Source organism: Eubalaena glacialis, chromosome 3 (assembly GCF_028564815.1).
Source record: "Eubalaena glacialis isolate mEubGla1 chromosome 3, mEubGla1.1.hap2.+ XY, whole genome shotgun sequence".
NCBI classification, from domain to species: Eukaryota; Metazoa; Chordata; class Mammalia; order Artiodactyla; family Balaenidae; genus Eubalaena; species Eubalaena glacialis.
This window is the reverse complement of record NC_083718.1, coordinates 81,340,555-81,362,376: the sequence shown is the minus strand read 5'-3', so window position 1 is coordinate 81,362,376 and position 21,822 is coordinate 81,340,555. Positions and strand designations below refer to the sequence as shown.

The 21,822-nt window shown below is 56.6% G+C and overlaps 3 protein-coding genes across 3 annotated transcripts; 1 reads left to right on the top strand and 2 right to left on the bottom strand.

Moving 5' to 3' along the window:
* Positions 1-182: 182 nt before the first annotated feature.
* THBS3 (thrombospondin 3) lies at positions 183-10,376 on the bottom strand. The gene is made up of 23 exons (XM_061185928.1): positions 10,254-10,376; positions 9,045-9,251; positions 8,207-8,463; positions 8,005-8,107; positions 7,150-7,176; positions 6,868-6,950; positions 6,727-6,778; positions 6,447-6,595; positions 5,942-6,082; positions 5,623-5,700; positions 5,096-5,248; positions 4,769-4,879; positions 4,567-4,674; positions 4,069-4,228; positions 3,624-3,742; positions 3,434-3,486; positions 2,957-3,150; positions 2,589-2,767; positions 2,431-2,479; positions 2,061-2,257; positions 1,644-1,816; positions 560-699; positions 183-473 (listed from the first exon to the last, which is right to left on the bottom strand). The coding sequence occupies exons 1-23, from the start codon at positions 10,330-10,332 to the stop codon at positions 415-417; spliced, it is 2,871 nt and encodes a 956-aa protein (XP_061041911.1). The 5' UTR covers positions 10,333-10,376; the 3' UTR covers positions 183-414.
* An 875-nt stretch (positions 10,377-11,251) lies between these two features.
* MTX1 (metaxin 1) lies at positions 11,252-16,273 on the top strand. Its single transcript, XM_061183362.1, is given in 9 exon segments — positions 11,252-11,305; positions 11,307-11,780; positions 12,752-12,821; positions 12,954-13,033; positions 14,593-14,685; positions 14,866-15,045; positions 15,172-15,248; positions 15,680-15,834; positions 15,935-16,273. Coding segments are annotated over 9 exon segments (1,398 nt in total). The 3' UTR covers positions 16,150-16,273.
* Position 16,274: 1 nt separating this feature from the next.
* GBA1 (glucosylceramidase beta 1) lies at positions 16,275-21,302 on the bottom strand. Its single transcript, XM_061183360.1, has 11 exons — positions 21,142-21,302; positions 20,669-20,756; positions 20,229-20,420; positions 19,964-20,110; positions 19,529-19,662; positions 19,131-19,303; positions 18,660-18,897; positions 18,090-18,314; positions 17,568-17,731; positions 17,028-17,144; positions 16,275-16,935 (listed from the first exon to the last, which is right to left on the bottom strand). The coding sequence occupies exons 1-11, from the start codon at positions 21,166-21,168 to the stop codon at positions 16,830-16,832; spliced, it is 1,611 nt and encodes a 536-aa protein (XP_061039343.1). The 5' UTR covers positions 21,169-21,302; the 3' UTR covers positions 16,275-16,829.
* Between the last annotated feature and the right edge of the window lie 520 nt (positions 21,303-21,822).

Sequence of the window (21,822 nt, the reverse complement as noted above, 5' to 3'; positions counted from 1 at the left end):
CCTTCACCTAACCCCCGTCCAGCACCTTCCTCACCGTGCCCCAAACTCAGCCAAACTTCCTCTAGATCTCTAACTTCCATTCTCCTAGTCCTCTCCCCGCCTCAGGTTTTTTCCTGCTCCCCACACTATCCCGGCAAAATCCCTAAAATAAGTAATTGCACTGGCTTAGAAAACAACTGGAACTTTATGGCAACGTGCTGTTGTCTTTCCTGGCGTTAATGCCTGAGAAATACCCCTCGAAAACTTCTCATGTCCTGAACAGTGGGGTCACCACACCTCTGGGGCTGAACTGATGGGTGCCAGAGGAGGTTCTGTGTTTGGCTGAGGGGCTGTAAATTAGACCCCAGGGTCTCCAGGATGGACCCCAAGGCCTGAGGGTCTAAAATCAGGATTCTGAAGCCGGTGGCCACCTCTTCACACTCTTTCCTGGAGCAGCTGCCTCCGGAATGGCTCAAAGTCCTCGGGCACTGTGTCTGAGAAAAGAGATATGATTAAGGTCGGAAGAAGTGACTCCCATGAGGGCAGGAGAGGTCAGGCTGATCTCCGTCTGGAGCCTCACCATTGCATCGATACTGGAGATTGGACCAAATGATGTTTTCTTGGGAGAAGCAGAATACACCAAGACGCCCCCCTCGCATGGATGTGTCAATGATCACCCCAGAATCGGCCACTAGCTGGGAACCCTCATAAAGCTTCACCCTGTCCAGGATAGGGGTGTCCATTGGTGCTAGGGTGCCAGTGGGCACTGTGCCACCATGACCTGGCCCTGTTCATCCCCAACCCCCCTTGGGCTCACCAGGCCTGAGAGAGAAGGGAGGTGGGGAAAAGGGAGGAAGGAAAGGGGAGGGAAGGGGGGTGCTTTTCTCAGGCCTGGGGCCCCTGGCTCTTTGTCCAGCCCCCTTTGCATCTCAAAGCACCAGCCGCATTCCAAGCGAGGATTGAGTTGCCATGACGATGAGTACAATGGGCTGGGGGGTGAAGTCACCCGCTTCCCAGGCTCTAGTCCACCCCCCCCATCCCCTGTCCTGGCGCCCCGCAGCCCCAGGCACCTTAAAGGGGAACCAACCAACCCAAGTCCCTGCACTCTGGGCTCTTGGCCATTGCCCCTCCCTTCCCTGTCATCCCCACCAAATAGGAAATGCAAAGTTGTGGACAGAGTGCTGAACTGAGAAGCCTCAGCCTCGCTACTAAGAGGTGTGGAGTCTGGGTTTCCGTTAGCTCTTCTGTAAATGATGATCCCTTCCAGGTCAGACACTTTGATGAGGCAGGTTCTGGGCTGTACCAGTGATGGGGCTGGATGTGATGTGCCTCTCCACAGACTGGCCTGGGGTTTGGAGGCTCCCAGACACACCCTCATTTTACAGAGGGGAAAATGGGGCACAGAAAAAGAAGGACTTGCCCAACATTGCTTATAGGTCCTCGGCAGCACCAGCACCAGAGCCCAAGCTGCCTGGTGTTAGGAAGAAAGCAGGGCCAGGACAGCGAGTCTGTGGTGAGAGGGGAGGTAGAGAGAAGTGGTCCCAGTCCGGGCCCAATGGCACCAAGGCACTGAGTAGAGGGGAGGTCACTGGGGAGTCCCAGCTAGAGGTGAAGGAAAGGCTTGGGCCTGGGGTCCCTTGGGAGGGCTCAGCCCCTCCCCTCACCGAATGTAGCCAACTTGAGGCCGGTGCAGCAGCTGCCAGCGGTAGGAAGTCTTGTCACGCCAGCCCACATTTCGTGGGTCAGTCCACAGCAGCCGTACCTGATCAGGGGTGTGACCTGTATGCCACAGGGCATTCCTGAGGTGCTCGCCTGGGCCAGACACTGATGTCACTGCCTAGGGGGCATCGGCAAACACAGTGGGTCAACCACAGGACCCGACCGAGGGAAGACAGCAGGTTGGTAAGTGCAGGTGGAAAAGGGAGTCAGGAGAATATTCTGGAGCCCTAGGGAGCCAACCTCCAGGCCATGTGTCTGGGTAAGAGGGTTCCCCCTACTCAGGCAGTGGGGTAGGCCCCAGGGTTGGTGGGGGAGCCTTTGGGAAAGGGCCCTGGATTGGGGAATCTGGGCAGCTGCGGGACCTTGAGCTGTAGCCCGGGCTGGGCAACAGCCCGGAAAGGTGTGGCCTGCCAGTAGGTCTGCTCCGTTTGCTTCCACATGACCACGTAGAAGCGGCCGCTGTCCTGATAGCTGAAGAGGAAGCCTGCGTAGTCATCATCAGTCACTGTGTTCACATGGAAGGTGCCTTCAAAGTCCACACCATTGAAGGCTGTATATCCTGGGGGCAGGTGGGTGGGTGGGATCAGAGTCAGGGGCAGCAAAGCTACTGATGCCCATTGTGGGGTGGGGATGGGAAGGGATGCCTGCTAAATGTGTGGCTCCATCCTCTGCCTGTAGGGCCCCTCCATTTGGAAGTCATTGAAATTGTTGAATTGGGTGTCCCTTACATACCAACTGCCAGGCCGGGGTCACTGTTCATGGTCTGAACGATTTCCATGCCCTGGTGGTATGCAGTAAAGACAAAAGCCCTGGTCCAGGTGTGCTGCCCTCCTTAGGCCCTGCTTGCTAGTCTGGCCTGACAGCACCCGCCCAGCCCACTGCCCTAGTACCTGGTTGAGCACGACCCAGTTTGGGTCAATCTGAGCGTCACCCTCAGGATCCAGGACGACGGTCTGATAGGCCCGAAAATCCGTGAGGGTTACCTCTGCACTTTCAGGGCACACATCCAGGGGGTCAACCACTGCATCATTGTCAAAATCATCCTCACACACATCACCAACGCCATTGCCTGGGCAGGGTGAAGCCAGGTGCTCAGGAAGGCCCTGGCCACTGCCAGTAGCCAACACTACCACCTCTCGGGCCTTGAGATGTTGACCTCTCTCCACCACCCTGCCTTCCCTCACTCCCCAGCAAGGCCTGCCACTTCTCCCTGAGCAAAGCCCATGCCAGCCCAATCCTCTGGGGACTCCAGCCTTACCATCTGAGTCCTTCTGATTGGGATTAGGTACCAGGCGACAGTTATCAGGACCAGGAGGCACGTAATCTGGGACACCATCATTGTCATCATCCCCATCACACTCATCTCCAAGTCCATCATTGTCTGAGTCCAGCTGGGAGCTGTTGGGCAGCTGCGGGCAATTGTCCTTAGTGTCCTGATGTCCATCGCCATCACTGTCCAAAAAAGAGGCACCTAATAAAGGCTTTTAAAGGTACCACATCCTTCCCCACTCTTCTGCTTAGGAGTCTCTCTGGGGTTTACCCTCCATTCAGCCAGACCCCTTGCAGTCAGCCAGATGAGGTGAAGGTCCAGCAGTAAGAATGGAAGGTAGACTATGGGAATGACCTGCTACTCGATAGTACTGGAGAGTTAAAGTTAGACCCTAGAGGGAATTGAAAACATACTAGAGGAAAGTAAAGTATCCCCTAACCTTCCATCTCTTGGCCAAAACCCTACCTGTCTTCATTGGTGTCACAGACATCCCCCACCAGGTCGCTGTCTGCATCTGTCTGAGAGAGAGGGACCTGTTCTCACCATCTCCTCTTGATAACTCTAAAGAGGGTGACCTGACCACTTCCCATCCAAAGGGCTGGGCTTCATCCACCAGTCATCCCACCCCTTCCCTGCCCTCTCCATTCCCCTGTACCTGGGTGGGATTGCTCATTTCAGGGCAGCTGTCGCAAGCATCTCCCACCCCGTCCTCATCCCTGTCTGTCTGCAGGGGGTTGGGGACTTTAGGGCAATTGTCCAATCCATTGGGGATGCCTAGAAGATATGCAGGTAACACAAGGTTATCACTAGAACGTATCACTCTGTCTTCTAGGTTGTTGAAAGCCCTGAGCTCTATCTCCCATCCAGAGGACAGCTGGTCAGGAAATCTGCCTGTAGCTTGTCTTATCCTCTTGCCCACTCCCTGCCTAACCCCACACCCTCCCTCACGTTCCCACTGACATCTGCCACAGGTAATCTCTCACCCAGGCTGACTTCCCCCAAGCATTGCCCTTCCCGAATTCTCAGCCTCCCCGCTTCATTCCCACCATATCCAAATTCTTAGAGGTCTCCCAGCCACCCCCTCAGCCCCAGGCCTGCACCATCCCCATCCACGTCGTTGTCACAGGCATCCCCTTCCCCATTGCCATCTGTGTCTTTCTGGTCATTGTTGGGAACGTTGGGGCAGTTGTCACAGGCATCACCAAATGAATCTGTATCTGAGTTTTGCTGGTCCTTGTTGGGAAACAGCCGGCAGTTGTCCTGGGGTGGGAGGGAAAGAGTCAGGCCTCCCTTGAACCACTGGCCACCTTCCTCATCCCTGTACCCTTGTCTCCAATCACCACTCCTGTGATGGCCCACCTACTTGGCTCCGTCCCACCCACCCAACTTCCCTGTAGTCCACCTCATCGTGGGCACCAGGCTTATGGCTCCCTAACGTGGAGTATTAGGGCCCCTCCTCAGGAGCTGCCAGTGGCCAATGAACATGGAGTATAAGGGCCCCTCCTCAGGAGCTGCCAGTGGCCAATGGAGGACAGGGTTATGGGACAAGGCAACAGCGTCACAGAGAAGCTGGAAAGGTCAGGACATCTGGGAGCCACCTCAACATTCTTGATCCCGTCCCCGTCAGCATCATCATCACACTGGTCCCCCACACCGTCGTTATCAGCATCTTCCTGCCCAGAGTTGGGTGTCAGAAGGCAGTTGTCCTAAAGGTCAGGGGGAGGAAATGGATGGATGAGTTCTGTCCTATCGCAGCCTGGGGTGCCCCATCCTGCTCACTCGCCCGCCTGCCCCCTGCACCTGCTTGCAGTGTTTGTTGTTGTCCATGCAAGGCAGCGCCTGGTCCGGGTAGCCATCGATGTCCGTGTCAGGCCCACACACATTCCCGTTCCCAGCCCAGCCCACGTTACACTGGGGCAACACAAAGGGTGGGAGTTAGTGGTCTGGGCTGGCTCCCCACACCCCACCCTCTTCAGGCTCTCTTTTCACCAACCAGTTTCTGGGCCCGGGCCCACCTCCCTTTCCCATGCAAGCCCCCATACCAGTCCCTAAACATGGTCACCAGCCCTACCCCTTTCCCCAGACACGCCCCCCCCCCTTTTCTTCCAAGCCCCAGGCCTAGCTCACCGAGCAGGACACTGCACCATTGCGTTCAAAGAGACAGTGCGCGTGGACATGGCAGGGGCTGTGGGTCGGGCTGTGGCAGGTCCGGGCTGGGAAGCAGCCCTGGCTCTGGTTGCCCAAGAAGCCCAAGCGACAGGGACCACACTTGAAAGAGCCCTAAGAGTAGGGAGGCAGTGTCTCAGGAAGGAGGGTCAGCCCACCACGACCAGCAACATCCCCATCCCCTGAGGGGTGTAGGAGGGACCCTCACAGCTAACAGGCCAGGTCCATTACTTATCTCTTTTAGGTTCTCCTGACAACCTTTCAAGGAGGGTAATAGCCCCATTTCACAAGCGAGGATGCTGAGGCTCAGAAAAGGTAAATAACTTGCTAAAGGCCATGGCTAGTAAGAGGCAGGATTGGAATTCCAAACTGGATCCGTGTTGAACACCTACCACATGTAATGTCCTAGGGAAGGAGGAGGGGAAGCAGGAAATCTGAAGAGGGGGTTGCACATTCCCACCACCCAGACACTCAGGTGTTCAGCTCACCACAGTATTGGTGCAGATGGAGTTTGGGTCGCAGCCACCATTGTTACCATCATTGCATTCATCAATATCGTTGCAGACCTGAAGAGGCAGACTTTGGGTAGAACCAGACCTACAGTGGGTCTCCTCAGATACAGGAGAGAGCACTGGTGTGGCCTTATCTTTGAACATGGACATGAAGCCCAGACCCAAACCCAATGCAAAGCTGGCAGATGAGCCAGGAGCCTCATCCCATTTATCACAAGGGCTCCACATCCAACCCAGAAGCCCCCCGCCCCTGCAAAGCCAAGATCTTTTGTCCACAGAATCTACCCAACCTGACCTGTTTGCTAGCCCGGGCGTAGTCGATGCCCACACCAGACACCCGTGTGCCTTTGTAGCCTCGGGGACAGGCTTCGCAGTGGAAGCCAGGCATGGTGTTGACACAGCTGGAGCCCGGGAAACAAGGGTCCGCGTGAGCACACTGGGGACCAGACGAGAAGAGGTCAGGCCCCTGCCTGTGATCCCAGGACCACTGCTCCTGGTCTCCATGTTTGCAGGCCTCCCCTCCCCAACCTCATTTATGCTCTGATCCCACCCCCAGCCTCCTGTGGGTTCCCTCCTAGCCAGCCCTCTCAAAATGCCCCTGCCACTCTCCCAGCTCCTTCCCTGTGTGGCCCTGTAGTCTTCGTCCCAGACCTGTCTCCCTCCCTTCTCATATGTCTTTTCTGGTCTCCAGCCTCTCCTAAACCCCGGGTTCCTCTGCTTCTGACCAACATTCTTCTTGGGCCTCTCCTAACTCCCCCACCCCAGCTTTCTGTGCCCTTCCAGAAAGGGCCCTCACCCACCTCATTGATGTCTGTGCAGTGGGTGCCGTTGCCCTGTAGGCCAGGGGGGCAGGGCCCACAGCGGTAGCCGGGGTACTCGTACACTTCCATGCAGTCCACGCCTCGGAAGCAGGGGTTGGGGCTGCAGTGGGAACGCTGTTCGTGGAAGCCTGGGCGGGGGGGCGGGCACAGTCAGAGTCACCTAGAAGTCACCATTTAATTCACCAGAAGTGGAGGCCAAAGCCCTGGGGTGGGGAGCACACTGGTGCCACCTGGAGCCCTCCCCTACTCTCCTACTCACCGCACACCTGACACTCCATGATGGTGTTTCGGATCAGGGACATTTCTTTCACCTGGTAGACAGAAGGATGGGGCGGAGTCAGCTCTTGGCATCTGCCACCCCACCCTAGAATCAGCGCCACCCTTCACCAGCCCACTAAACCTGGTCTCGGATGTCATCCCGCAGCTCTACCAGGATCTGGTTGAAGAGGGTGAGTTGGGTGACCAGCGCCTTGGTCTGCTCCCCTGTCAGGGTCCAGGGTGCAGAGAGGCTCAGAACTGGGGCACCAGCCCCGGCCCCTCTCTGGGCAATAAGCCAGGTGCTGCCACTGCTGCCCACCCATCTTTAAACCCCACCCCATTCCTGGCTGAAAAGGACTTAGTTTCAGGCAGCTGCTCCTCCTCCCCATCCTCATGCCCCTTCACCTCAGCGTGGCCTACTCACCTAGGATGGAGTGGAGTGCGTTGGTCACTAGAGAGGACAAGAAAACACAGAGGGTGGAGATGTGAGGAGGGGCCTGGCTGGTGAGGAGGAGGAAGGAGGGAACAGGAACAAAGGGCTGGAGTCTTGGAATAAAGATGTGGTGTTGAATGGTAGGAGGTCAGTGGTGATACGCAAGCAGCACCTGCTCCTTCCACTGGATGAGGGTCCCTCTAAGGGAGCTGCCTCACAGATAGTCGAAACCCAAATCCTCCTGTTCCTAGGCATGGTAGTGGCAGAAGGGATCCAAGTGAGAGGTGACCCGAAGCAGGGCCAGGGCCCCAGTACATTCTATTTCCTCCCTCCCAAGCTTCCACCACAAGAGTTCTTTGAAATATCTGGGAGACATGGACGTTTTATTTAGGTAAGAGCCTCTGAGCATCCCTGTTAGAGAGACCAGGCAGATGGGCAATGCTTAGGGAAATGGCTGGTAGGTGACAGATGCCAGTGGGAGCTAAAAAAGACTCAAGACCCTTAGCTCAGTCAACCAAGAAAGACCAAGCAGCTAACTTCCTCACCCCCACTCAGAGTTCTTCAGAGTTATATTCTTTTTTTGGATCATTTTATTTTTCTGGCCACCCTGGTAGGTGGGATGACCTTAACGGAGATTTTTTTGACCCACACCTCCTGCTGGGATGGTATTATTTGGAGATCATAGAGTCAGAGGTGAAGGAGATTTGGGGTCACAGAGTCAGAAGCCCCAGGAATAGGTGAGCCGAAAGAACTGCTGTTAAGGGGGAGGGAGGTCAAGAGGATGGGAGGGACCAAAGATCACAGGACCCGGGGTCCAGGATGTCAGCTAACAGAAGTCTGTGTTACCTGCACTGTGGATAGACTCATCCCCCTGGAACGGACACTCACTCAGGGCTCCGACCCGGGCCATGGACCCGCCCAGAATCATTTTCATAGATTCCACGAAGCCCTGGGGGGACAGAAACAGAGTGGGGTGGAGGACCTACCAATTCTTCCTCCCACCGGTGCAAACTCACAGACACTCAGGGGGTCCTCCTTTCCTGCTCACCTGCATCCTCAAATAAGCCTTCTGTCCCGTCCTAATCTCCAGCCCACTGACTTCCGCTGGAGGAATGGGGGCCAGGGCCGGAAGGCCAGCATGCTGGTCGCCCAGTTTGCAGTCCACATAGAGCTGCAGGGCAGGGCTGGGTCTGGACGGACCTCGGAGTCGCAGGAGAGCTGTGTGTGTGCGCCCGTCAGCCAGGCCTGCTTGCTGTAGGTTCACTGCATGGACTTTGCCATCCTCCCGCTGGTACCGCACCAGCACTGCCCAGAAGGGGAGGTCAGTATGTGCACTGTTCCCCCATCCCGTCTCCCAGCTGAGAGACAGGATGGATCAATTCTTCTGAATACCACGTCTCTAGGGCTATCACTCCTTATCCAGCTATGTATCTCTCAACACCTTGTACATAATAGGTACACGAAAAATATTTTCCAAATTGATTCAAAGACTAGGACTTTCTTAGTCTTCAGTGTCATCAGATCACTCTCTCCCCTGCTAGGGTGGCAGCTGGTTCCATACCCACTGAACCGTCCCAGTGATCTGAGACAGTTCAGATCCCTGGGTCACAGCGATACCACTTCTGGGGCACAGGGACATGCCTCCCCTCCCCCCAGGCATTCCCACGTACAACTCCCATTCCTACAGATGCCTCACCCTATTGTTTGGGTGCCTGGTCTCCTGAGGCACCTCCTAAGTGCCAGGTGCCCCTGGTGCCGGGACACAGCCTGATGGGTCCACGGTCCCCACTGGAGCCCAAGGAGAATTAAGAGGGATCTGAGAGTGGGGATGAGGAAGAGTGCTCAAAGGGGTCACCACGGCAGGAAAGGAGATGCCCACCAGTCACCTTTGTTGATCTTGCCCACAACAGAGGCCTCCAGCCATCGTGTGTTGTCTTGGCGAGAGTAGAGGCCGAAGAGGACACCACCCTGCTTGGGGGGCAGGCGGAAGGTGGACAAGAGATAGATGTCCCCAGCAGTGAGCAGGGCTGTCCGGATCTTCTCCACCACAGCTACCATCTGCCGGGACTCGCCCACAGTCAGCAGGTCAATCACTGGTCACGCAGGGATGATCAAGGTCAGACCCCTGTCAAATGCTAAGGCCTGCTCTCTCCTCTGAGCCTTCGGGGGTGGGGCATCCTTCATCACCACCCGATAGTGTTAGTCACCTCCTCGAAATTCAGCCCTTGTTGCCATCAGAGGACAAGGCATTGTGCCTTCCTTACTGCCACTCTGGGAACCAGCAGGCCTGAGGCTCACTTGGAAATACAGAAACAGCACCCCGCAAACTTGAGATGCTCCCACCAGGTGGCGCAAAGGAGTCACTGTGCTGATACCAGGCAGGAGTAGCACCTGGTGCCCACAGCACAGAAATAGGAAGGCAGATTCTCTTTACCCGGCTGGGTTTGGCTCATTCCACACCCTAGTGCCCCTCCTCCCATCCTGGGGGTTCAGCACGCTCGCTCTGGATGAAAACAGCTGCTCACTGAAGGCTCTGACCCTCCTACTGTCTGGCTCTCTCCTACAGGAACGTAGGACCCAGCTCCTCTGCCTCCTGCGTCCTGGCCAATCTGTGGTTTCCCTTCCAGCCAGCAAAGAATCTGTGCCTGTGTCATCTGCTCCAGCTACCTCTCCCACAGCCACAGGCCCATCCTACCACCAGACCTCCAGGAGGGCCCAGACCTCTCGGTCCCCACCCCCCCATCCCGTTCTTAGGCAGCCAGGAGCCCAGGGGTGAAAGAAGCCACCTTTGAGCTGCTCTCCCAAACCCTGGGGTGCCTGGGGATGCTCAGACACCAACCCAGCCAGGCAGCCCTAGCTAGCATCCAGCTCCTGAGTCCTCTGCCCTGGCCTCATGCTGACCCTGGCCAGCTCCCACTCATCCACCACCTTCTGGTGTCAACTCCTCCCCACAGGGCCATAATTTCATCAACTCTTCTCTCTGATTCAGTGTCAGGACTCTCCCCTCTCCTTTCGCCCACATGCTCCCTGCTGTTAGGCTGGGGGCAAATGGGGAGGAGGCAGAGAGGGGGCTAAGAAGATTGGTACAGGCTTACCCTGCAGGTCCTGACTGGCAGATGTGAAAGTGCAAAGGAGGAGAAGAGCCAGGGCCCCCCGAAGTTCCTGCGTCTCCATGCCGCTCAGCCGGCTCACTACCCCTGGCAGGCAGGCGGCTGGGAGGGGAAAAGGCTAGGCGGAGAGCAGGAGCGGGGGGGGGGCGGAGGGACTGGAAGGGGGAGTTGAAGGGGGGGCCGGCAGGCGGTGGGGGGGGGCTGAAACAAAGAGCTGCCAATCACCCTGGAGGCATACCCAGCTCCGGGAACCAGGGGCACTGGGGAAGAGTCCTGGAGGCCTCCTTGCCTCCTGCCTCTCCCTAATGGTGCTCTCCCCCAGGTGCCTCCCTCTCTCCCGGCATCTCGCTGTTGGGGGCTGCTACCGAATGCTACTGTTTTCTGGAAGCCACAGTTGGGGAAGGCAGGAACCCTTGGCGGGGCAGTGCCAGACAGTGGGCATTATTCCACAGCTGGCATGAGAGAATTCCAAGGGAGTGGCCGAAACTAGCTCGCTGTAGTGCCCAGGGGATGGCCGCATGGCATGAAGTTTGCTGCTCGGATAGAGCAAGTGCTCTTTATTAGGGTGGGGGGGGCCCATGACTTGTGCTTGCGCCTCCGTTTTTCCCTCATTCCTAGGAAAGCTTCGAGTCTGGAAGCGTCCGCTGGGAACTGGAGGGAGAGTCTAAAACAGTGGTCAGTGAGGTTGAAGAAATCAGGAAAGAGGAAAGGGACACCAAGGACAGGAGTAGACCAAAGGACAGGCCAGGGGCCGGGGGCCAGACTGGGAACACTGGGGGTACCGGCGGACAGGCCGTGACCCGGATGAAGCAGAGGGGCGCCTCTGTTCCCGTTACCAAGGCAACAGCCCGCGAGCCCCACCTCCCCTCCCCCCACTCAGGCCCCAGCCATGCCTCGCTCCGGCCGCCGCCACCGCCCCTGTTTTGTTTCCATGGCGACAGGAGGCGCGGGGCCGGTTCCAAACATAACGCGCTGTGGAAAACATGCAGCTCGGGGGACCCCCCCACCCCCGCAGCCCCCGCTCGGGGCCGAGCCCTGAGGGGCCCCGGGAGCAGCCCAGACCTCGTGCAGATTTGGGAGGGCCCCCAGAGCCCGTCCAGGAGCACAAAACCCCCTTCTCCTGGGCCCGCCGCGCCTTCGGGGGTTCAGGGCTCCTCTCGGCCGAGGTACCCTGACTCTCCAAGGCGCGCCGCGCTGAGAGCCCTTCCCCCCTTCGCGAGCCACCTCTGGATCAGGCGGTGTCCGCCCTCCCCCGAAGCCCTCGGCCCCGCCCCAAGCCGTCAGGCAGCCTCTTGGGCCGAGATAAGCCGCGCCCTCCTGAGGGCCTCCCCCGGCTCCCCACTGCGATCCGCCTGAGGGGCTGGGGGCGGATCCGCACAGTGGAGGGCGGAAGCGCAGGGGGAGGTGCTTCCCGGACAGAGGGCGGGCAAGATGGCGGCGCCCATGGAGCTGTTCTGCTGGTCAGGGGGCTGGGGGCTGCCCTCAGTGGACCTGGACAGCCTGGCCGTGCTGGTGAGGAGCGGCGCCGGCGCCCTCTGCTGCGCCCTGGAGGACTGGGGAGGGGGCCCGGACTAGCCGGTCATCCGAATTTTGCCAGGGCGCCTCAGCACGGGTGCAGTGGGGGAAACTGTGGCCATCAAAGAGCGTGCCTGGCCGGTATAGACTCAGTGTCCTGTGTCGTAGCAGCCTAGGTTTTGTTTAGCGATGGAAAGAGGCCTGATCAGGGGTTCAGAAGATGAGTTTTAGTTCTTGAACATCCATTTACTGGCTCTGTGACCTTGGGACGATGCCTTCTTTCTGGGCGCTGTTTCTTCATCCGGAGGTTTACTAAGGCTGGACGATCTCAGGGTTCTCCGGCTCGGCATTGCTGCTTTCTCCTCAGCCTCCCTTTCCTCCTCCTCAATCAATAGCATTTACTGAGGTTATTCCAAAAGGCCCATAGCCAGGCTCTGTAGAAAAAGCTTTGGAGCCAGGCAGACTAGTTCACTTCACACATTCACTCACTCTTTCATTTAATAAACATGTATTAGGCCTCTTCCAAATACCAAACATTGGCATGCAAAGATGAATAGCATTTGGTCCCTCCCCTGAAGTTGTTTACAGAAAGATAGACATGTCAGCAAATAAGTGTAATAAAATGTTCAGGTGCTAAGGTATAAGTAGGAACAGGCCATAGAGACTGCCCAGGAAGAGGTGGTTAGTGCTTCCAAGTGAGGCTAGGTGTTCACCAGGTAGATGGCAGGAGAGGAGATAGAGGGGAGGATTTTCCTGGCTGACTTGTAATCATGGACATGTCCATAATCTCTGTGAGCCTTGTGTTGCCCATTGTAAAATTGGAACAGTAATGTCTACCTCTTTTTTTGTGAGGCAATTCCTAAGCATAGGGCATAGCACAAAAGGTATTCAATAAATGTTTTTCTTTTTTAATTCCCCTGTGGGGACCATGTCCCTGGCCTCTCTGCCTTCTGCTTCCTTCCCTGCAGACCTATGCCAGATTTACTGGTGCCCCACTCAAGGTGCACAAGATCACCAACCCCTGGCGGAGCCCTTCAGGTACCCAGTGTCCCTGGGGGGTGAGGAAGGGAGTGTACAAGGGGAAGAGCAGGAGACAGACAGGGATGTGGTGCAGTTATGTATGGATAGGCAGCTAAGGGTCTGGTGGACATACTTCTTTCTCAACATCAGGAACTCTGCCTGCCCTTCAGACCAGTCATGGAGAGGTCATCTCAGTACCACACAAGATCATCACCCACCTTCGAAAAGAGGTAGGTGGCTTGGGTAGGGGGGCTGCCAGTGAGAGAAGTTCAGTCAATGCAGTGCAACACACATTTATTGAGTACCAAATATATGCCAAACCAGACGCAGGGGACCGAGCTTCAAGGAACATATAGTCTGGTTGAGGAGACACAGGCGTGTTGCTGTGATGTAGTTAAGTAGTAGGCTAGAGATTCGGCTAGGCCACTGTCAAAGCATCTGGAGGCACAATGACTTCTGCCTGCTGGGTGAGGAGGGAGAGATGAACAGGCTGATGACACATGGAAGGGAAAGGAGAGTAGGAGAGAACAGTTGGCTCAGATGAGGTCCTCAAAGATGAGACCAGAAAAAAAAGATGGGACCAGAGAGGGATTGCTAAGGGCCATTGCCCTTTTTTCAGGGACCAGGTCGGGCTTTATAATATGGAGCTCAGGATGGACGAGGCTAAGAGCCAGGGTGGGGAAGTTGAAAGAGCATTACGAGAGGATTGGGGAGGCCTAGGCTGTGCTTTTCACTGTCATTGGCTGTGTGACCTTGAGCAAATTGCTTAACCTCTCAGAGCCGTAAGCTTCTTATTTGTATGTAAAACTACGGGGCTTAGCCAGGATGCTTTCCAAGGGCTCTTCTAGTTTCATGGTCTAGTTCCAAAAGTGAACATACTGTCAGAAGTGGGACCCTCTTATTCATTTCTACTTTCCCAAAGGTGGAGGAACCGGGGAATTAATGGAGGCTTGAGAGGCATGGAGAGAGGGGGTCCAGGTAAAAGCCAAAGTTCCTGGCGGGACTGGGCTATTGTTGCCTTATGTATGAACACAGCTTTCCCAGTTTCCAAAGAGTTTTCTCCTAACACAGCCACACTGAGAGAAAGATTATTATCCCTATTCCATGGGGGAGAATGAGGCTCAGAGAGATTTAAGGATCACACTCAAGAGGTTATTTGGGGACAACGTTTACTCAGGATGTGGAGGAGGGTGCTGAGGAGCAGATACTGGAGCCTAGCAAGGTGTGGCAGGCTGAGACCTGGGGGTATGGTTGGAATGTGTGTGTGGTGGTGGCGCCTGGGCCATGGAATGACATAGAAGAAACACCCAAGAGCTGGGCACTGGGGCCCTAGACGTGGGTTCACTGGGTCTTGGGAGCATGACGATGGCGTCCCCTAGTTCCTGAGGCACTGATTGAGGCCCAACCTGCATCTGAGCTCCGCTCTGCTAGTTTTGTGGTGTCTGGATCGGAGAAGTTACTGTTAGAAAGTTGCCGTCAGCAGGCATCCTGCCAGCTTTCTGTGGAAACTCTGGGAGCTGCTCCTGGTTTGCGGCTGGGCCTTCCTTCCAACCCCCAATGGGCGCGGGACCTTGACGGCCAGCAGGCTCCAAGGTCCAGGCTTCCCGCCAACAGCAACAGGCTACCGACTGGGCCCAGGCAAGGGGGTCTCAGCGAGCAAAGCCCCACACTCTACCTCTGCTACACTCAGAGGTCAGTGTGGGTGGTGCCAGACAGGATGCCTCCCTCCTTGAGGAAGTGTCCCTGGAGTCCCCCAGCATCCACCTCACAGTGGATGTTTCCTCCACAGAAGTACAATGCAGATTATGATCTGTCAGCCCGGCAAGGAGCAGACACCTTGGCCTTTATGTCTCTGCTGGAGGAGAAGCTGCTCCCGGTGCTGGTGAGTGTGCCCAGACCTCCCAGCATGAATGGTCAGCGGGGGAGGGGGTCAGGCATACACACAGACACCCCCCCACACCCACACACAGGCTTGGAGCAGCGTGGGGACCAGAAGCCCACCCTGGGTCAGGCAGGTGCACTGGCTCAGACCTGCCTCTTCCTTCCTACACACCCAATCCAGATACATACTTTCTGGGTAGACGCCAAGAACTATGTGGAAGTAACCCGGAAGTGGTACGCAGAGGCTATGCCCTTTCCCCTCAACTTCTTCCTGCCTGGCCGCATGCAGCGGCAGTACGTGGAGCGGCTGCAGCTGCTGTGTGGGGAGCACAGGCCTGAGGAGGAAGAGCTGGAGAAGGAGGTACCTCTGGGACAGGGGGCTGTTGTATGAGAGGAGGCCCCAGGACGATGGCCAGGAGTGGGAGTGCCTGGCCGGGGAGGCGGCACTGCTCCCGCAGCCGCAAGCTGACCTGGTGTCCCCCTATAGCTGTACCAGGAAGCTCGGGAATGCCTGACCCTTCTCTCTCAACGCCTGGGTTCTCAGAAATTCTTCTTTGGAGATGCGTGAGTCTGACTCCAGGGGAATCATAGGTGGCTTGGAGGAAGGTACAGGTTCAGACAGCCACAGAGGCTAGGGTGGGCTCAGGCTCTGGACAAGAGGTCCTCGGGACAGACACTGGGTCTGGTGACAGTGGGACTGTGTGTGGGCCCGGAGCCGCCTCAGTGGTACAGGAGGGTGGGAGGGCCGCCAGGCCCAGGAGGGGCCTGCTGGGCTGTGGGGCACTCAATGTGCCCTTTATGCAGCCCTGGGATAGAGTCCCATTCAAGGCCAGGCTGGCGCCACCTGGGGCGCCTTCCCCACACCAGGACCAGAACTGTGTGTCCTCTCCTCCCCTGGTGGTCCCCTGCTGCCCAGAGCCTACCTTCCCAGGGCCGACTCTTCCTCTGACTCCATCTCTCCCCCTTCTCCATCCCACCCTTTCTCTCTGCTGCAGCCCCGCCTCCCTGGATGCCTTTGTCTTCAGCTACTTGGCCCTGCTGCAGCAGGCGAAGCTGCCCAGTGGGAAACTGCAGGCCCACCTGCGGGGGCTGCACAACCTCTGTGCCTACTGCACCCATATCCTCAGCCTCTACTTCCCCTGGGAGGGAGGTAAGGGGCAGATGGGTGGGGGGTGGGCGCTAGCTCTGCGGAGAGTGGGCAGGGATCCAGAAACCAGCCCCCCGACCCACCTTCCTTCCTTGCCCCTCAGCTGAGGTGCCACCTCCACGCCAGACACCAGCAAACCCAGAGACTGAGGAGGAGCCATATCGGCGCCGGAACCAGATCCTATCCGTGTTGGCGGGGCTGGCAGCCATGGCGGGCTATGCCTTGCTCAGTGGCATTGTCTCCATCCAGCGGGCACCACCTGCCCGGGCCCCACGCACACGGGCCCTGGGCATGGCTGAGGAGGTTGAAGAGGAATGATTTATCCTCATGCTCCCAGGACTGATTTTTCTACTGTCATGCATTCCAGAGGCTCCTGTGTTTCCCCATTGTTGGTGTGGCTGGAAATGGGGTCCCACCCCCAGAATAAAACTGCTCACACTGACTGGGATCAGACATTCTCTCCTTTAAGAGGCTGCCATTTTTCCTCGCTGGACCAAGGGGGCCATCTGGGTTCTTGAGTCTACCCACTGGTGCTTGGCTTCTTTCGCTGCCTGTGCCCTGGTGCTGACATCTGCATGGGCCTGGTTCTGCATCTCCAAGAAAGACAAGCACTTCCCAGTTTTGGGTTCAGCTTTCCTAGTCTCTTCCTTTCCTTAACCTCTCTTGCCATCCACCCCCCACCCCTGTGTTTGTACAGACAGTGAGCTCACCCTGGGCCTGGGCCCAGTTTCCACAGGCAACCAGCACACAGCACACGCTCACACAAGCATGGGGGTGGAGGACCACTGGGGCCTCCCAGTCCTTTCCCTAGGGGCCTCCAGCCCCTGGCACCAACTAGAGGGGAGAGTGAGTCACCCAAACCACTGCCTCTGGGCTTACGTCACTTAAGCTCCCCCCAAGTCCTGCTGTACCCTCTGTAGCCACAGACAGCATGTGAGCTGACTCTATCCCTTTGATGTCCATGCTGAGCCTAGGCGCCTGCTTGGGTATCTGTTCCATCACTGGCGACGCCACAGGTAGGTGTGAATGGAGTAGCCAGGTGAGATAGTTTCCACGAAGCCCACCGCAGGATCCTTGATGGTAAGAGGCACATCCTTAGAGGAGCTGGGGGAGGTGGGGAGCAGAAGCTGAGAGTGTGATCCCGCCAAGCCCACCGTCTTGTCTTCAGCCCAGTTCCCAGGCCCCACTGCTCTCACCGGTTTAGCACGACCACAACTGCAGAGCCATCGGGATGTATCAGTGCCACTGTGTCCAAGTCATTCTTCTCACTGGCAACCAGCCCCACTCTCTGGGAGCCCTCAGGAATGAACTTGCTGAAGTGGGAACAGGCATCGTCAGGGACCCCAGCCCAGCCCCCCTGGCCCTGAGAGCAGCTCCCATCAGTCTCTCACTTAAGAAGTCATCTTCCCTACCACCTACCCCCTCCCCCTAGAACCCTTCCAAAGCTCTGCCCTAACTCTCCAGGCCTCAAGCCATGCGGCTGGGCGTGCCCTGCCCTCCCGCCTCCCAGCCCCAGCATCGGGCATTCAGGGATGGTCTGTGTCTCAAATGCCAGCTAGTCACTACCTGCCTAGATGGTGCAAGAGGGACATGCGTGCTGCTCCCAAAGTTCCCACCCTCAGCACCTTCCTGCTTCTTCACTGGAGGTGGGGGGCGGGGGCGGGGGGCGGGGATACAATCCCAGTGCAGGAGATGCTAGGACTGGTGTGGAGTGGGGGTGCCCGCCCTCCACTCACCTGAAGTGGCCAAGGTGGTAAAACATGGGCTGTTTGTAAAATGTGTCCTTGGCGATGTCCACGATGATGGGGCTGTCGACAAAGTTGCGCACCCAATTGGGTCCCCCCTCAGGGTTTAGGGCGAGGTTCCAGTCAGTCCAGCCGACCACATGGTAGAGGAGGTTCTAGGGTAGGAACAGGGCAGAGACAAAGGCCCCCAGTTAAGTGTCACATGAGGGAGACGGGCTATGGTGCCTCAACCTTGTGAGGGGAGTAATATCTAAGGAGGGAGGGATTGTGAGGACAGAGGCATCGCCAGAGAAGCTGAGGAATCTGAGGCCGATGTAACTGCTCAAGCATTTGGAACGAGGGTGATGGGGTGTGCAGATCTGTGAAGGGAAGGCAACAGAGGGGATCATGATATCCCAAAATTTGCTCCAAAGAGTAAGCCAGCTGGGGAAAAGCTGGAGAGGAGCCTTTGGTGAGACTAGCAAGGGGTCTGAGGTGGTCTGCTTTGCGGAAAGGGACACTGAGGTGATTCACCGTGATGATGCTGTGGCTGTACTGCACCCCTCGATCCCAGGAGCCCAGCCGCACGCTCTGCTCCCAGAACTTGGAGCCCACACAGGCCTCTGAGGCAAAGAGCATGGTGTCGGGGAACAGGCGATGTGTCTCCCCCAGGGTGGCTTTTGCTGGAGCCAGAAAGTCCAGGTACCAATGTACAGCGATGCCATGAACATACTTAGCTGCCTCTGGGTCTGCCAGCACCTGTACAGGGAAAGGAAAGGACTACTGGGGAAAGAGAGCCACCGAGCCTGGGTCCTGCACAAAGGGTTCTGGAAGAGGCACTAGGACCTGAGAAGTGGGCAGTGGGATGAACACAACTTAGAGGGGGTTAAAGTGACAACCGTGGAGATTCATGGGGCCCTGGAGATCCAGAGGGGGATCACCACCACCACCAGCACCCCAGGGGTGCCACCTGGGCACCTGGTCCCAGCCAGGGTGCTCTAGGAATCAAGAGTTGGGGCAGGGAAGGCACTCTGTTCGGGAGCCAGCCATTCGGATGCTGGACTTGGGGGTCACTAGGGTACCCATGGAGCTCCTGGTCCTTACCACCTGGGCCCAGTGGGGCAGCAGCAAGCGTTGGTCATCTAGCATGAGCAGTCGGACATTGCGGTGTGTACTGTTGGCGAGGGTGGGACCCAGGTCACGGGCGATGAAGTCTCGCTGGTGTTCAGGGGTGAAGCCCAGGCACTGGAAGGGGTACCCGCTAAATAGCCCTGCAGAAGGCTCGTTCTCAGCTGTCACTGCCCAGAACTGTAACTTGTGCTCAGCATAGGCATCTAGGAACCTGGCGAGGGAAAAGATGTGAGTGATCATGGCCAAGACAGGGAACCAAGACCCTGGGGAATAGGAGGCCTGACTGGGCGGGGAAAACTGAGGGGCCTGATTCTGAAAGACCCACAAGGTAGAAAGGTGAGCTGAGGAGATCTGGAGGCGGAACCAGATCAAGGGCTGGGACGTAGACCAGGGTGTCCGAGAGGGGAGGCTGGTCCGGACCCCATGGCCCTGCTGTTCCCTTACTTGACAAAGTATCTGGCCCAGGTCTGGTGGTAGAGATCCCCTGGATGACCCTTGAGTGTCCCCTTCCCATTCACTGCCCCATTGGTCTTGAGCCAAGTGGGTGATGTCCAGGGACTGGCAAAGAGTGAGACAGGGCGCTGGGCCAACTCCAGGGCTTGGTGGATCAGGGGTATCTAGAAACAAAGGTGGTGAAGAGAGAGACATCCAAAGTTGGAACATAAACAGACTGGCCCAACCAGTGTATCAGGCCTAGCTATCAGCCTCTGCCCTCCCACCCCAGGACAGAACACAGAGAGCAGGGGGCACGTTCTATGTCTCTCTGCAGACTGCTCTAGCCTGAGGCCTCTCAACCACCAGGCATCAATGCCACTGGGGCCTGAGGCAGCCAGAGTGCCCACCTTGAGCTTGACATCTTCCTCTGGGAGGCTGAAGTTGAGCAACTGGAAGTCATCAGGGGTGTCAGCATAGGTGTAGGTGCGGATGGAGAAGTCACAGCTGGCCATGGGGACCCGCATGATGTTGTATTCGATTCCTGCAGAAAAAGAAGACCCAGATATGTGTGTCTGAGTCAGTAGGAGAATGTGGGGCATTGTCTACCACTTGCCGGTCCTAAATTATGTCTGAGTCAGGGCCAAGGGAACTTGGGCTCTGGGTGAAGCGCAGACCTTCTGAGCCTGAGAGGCCCCAGGCACTCAGCAGAAGATGGGTAGGACAATCTTTTTTTTCACTGGGCATTAACAGAGACCCAAAGGTCAGGGATGGGTGGATGTCAGGGTCAAAGGAAAGGTCAAAGTGTCAATTGCACTATGTCATCTTGTCCCTTTCCTCCTTACCTTCTTTAGAGAAGTACGATTTTAGTAGTAAATCCCGTGCAGGAGGTGACAGGGCAAGGATGTTGAGAGCAGCAGCATCTGTCATGGCCCCTCCAAAACCCTTCACTTTCTGGAACTTCTGATCTGGCTGCAGGGTCAATAGCAGCCCTGAGGACATCCACAGGGAATAAAGGGTGTCAGTGCACAGGGGAGAAACTCCATGGTGATCACTGGCATGATTTAGCTCCAGGAGGACCCCAGCCTGGGTGAGGGGTGTAGTGGTTACCTGTGCCTGTGCGGTTGGCCTGGATGGTCCCCAGACTCAGCTCCATTCGGCGCCCACTGCGTGTGCTCTCAAAGCGGCTGAAGGTACCAGGGTCAGGCAGGGTCAGGGGGTCAAGAGAGTCACAGTATGTAGCATTGCAGACACAGACCACTGAGCTGTAGCCAAAGCTTTTAGGGCTGCAGGGGTGGGCACCTGGGAGGGAGAGAGCACAAGAGAGGCAAGGGCTGAAGGATGAAGATGGGGAGAAGGGACACACTAGTTGGAAGGAAAGACTGAATACTGATTTCAAAGATTCTCTTGATGTACCCCCCAGTTGATCTCAGTCACTCAAAAGGGTTTAGTGAGCATCTAATGAAGTCCACCACCAGTATGCCAGAGACTACCAAAGGACCATAAGGCAGAAGGGGGCCTCGGGGCTCCCTCCCTCCTCCTTGACTCACCTGATGCCCACGACACGGCCTGAAGTAGAAGCAATCCCATGAGGCTGGGAGCCAAGATGCCTACTCTGTCCCGGGGCTTGGGACACTCCTGAGAACAGAATGAGGAGAGGCTAGAAGGCAAGCCCCTCTCCACCTCTCATCTACTCTCCCAGGCAGGGCTCGACTGCCTGTGGGCACCCAGCCTAGTCTCCCACCTTTAATAGAATGGAACAAAGCCCACAGACACCTGGGTCCAGACACCCTCCAAGCCCTCTGCTAGTAATAGCTCTCTGCCCACCCCGACCAGGACCCGCCTCCACCCCTCTTCCTAACCATTTCTCCCTCAACCTCACCTTCCCTCCATCTGTCCCTCCATCAAAGGGCCGTGATGGCCTGGTTTCGAGGAGAGTGTGTCGTTCCCTGAATTCCAGAGCCTGGATGGCCAGGATTCCAGAAAGAGTGATAAGACCATTTGGGAGCCCTGGCCCACTCACCTCTCTGGAAGGACTTGAAAGCTCCATCACCAGATGAGAAGACTGCGGGGTTCCCAAACCTCGAAGGGATAGCGTATCAGCTAAATAAAAACAGGGGTGCAGTAGCCTGAGGTAGCTATACGCACCAGATGAGCCCTGCGGGTTAATTCCGGCAAAATGGAGTGGATGTGTCATGTGAGAACTATGGGAGAGTCACATGACACAAGAAGTGAGGCAATCGCAACCATACTTGTAAAGGGCGACTGACTGTCTTCCTCCGGGCTGTTGGTGATTATACACCCTATGAAATTCTGGAAGGCATGTATGGATGACAACTTTAGGAAGAATCTAGATGAAAGATCTGAATGAAGGATTGGGTAGAGGTTCCCGAATCCCAAAGGACGGGAACCACAGCAGGCACATTGCTTTCTTGAGAAAAAATTTTAAAGTCATGCTAATAAAGGTGATACTAATAAAAGTGGTTCACTGTGCAAAATACTGAGGCCAAAATACTAAGAGATGATTAAGAAGTCTTTGCCCTATTGAGGTTCAGAAGGCTCATAAGAGTCAGACTCTTACACGGATGGTTACAGATAAAGACAAAATTGGTAACAGGTGTGCACAGAGAGACCCTTCATGCTGGGGTTATCCTGGAAGGTTTCATGGAGGAGAAGAGGTGAGGTTTAGGGAATATTAACCAGA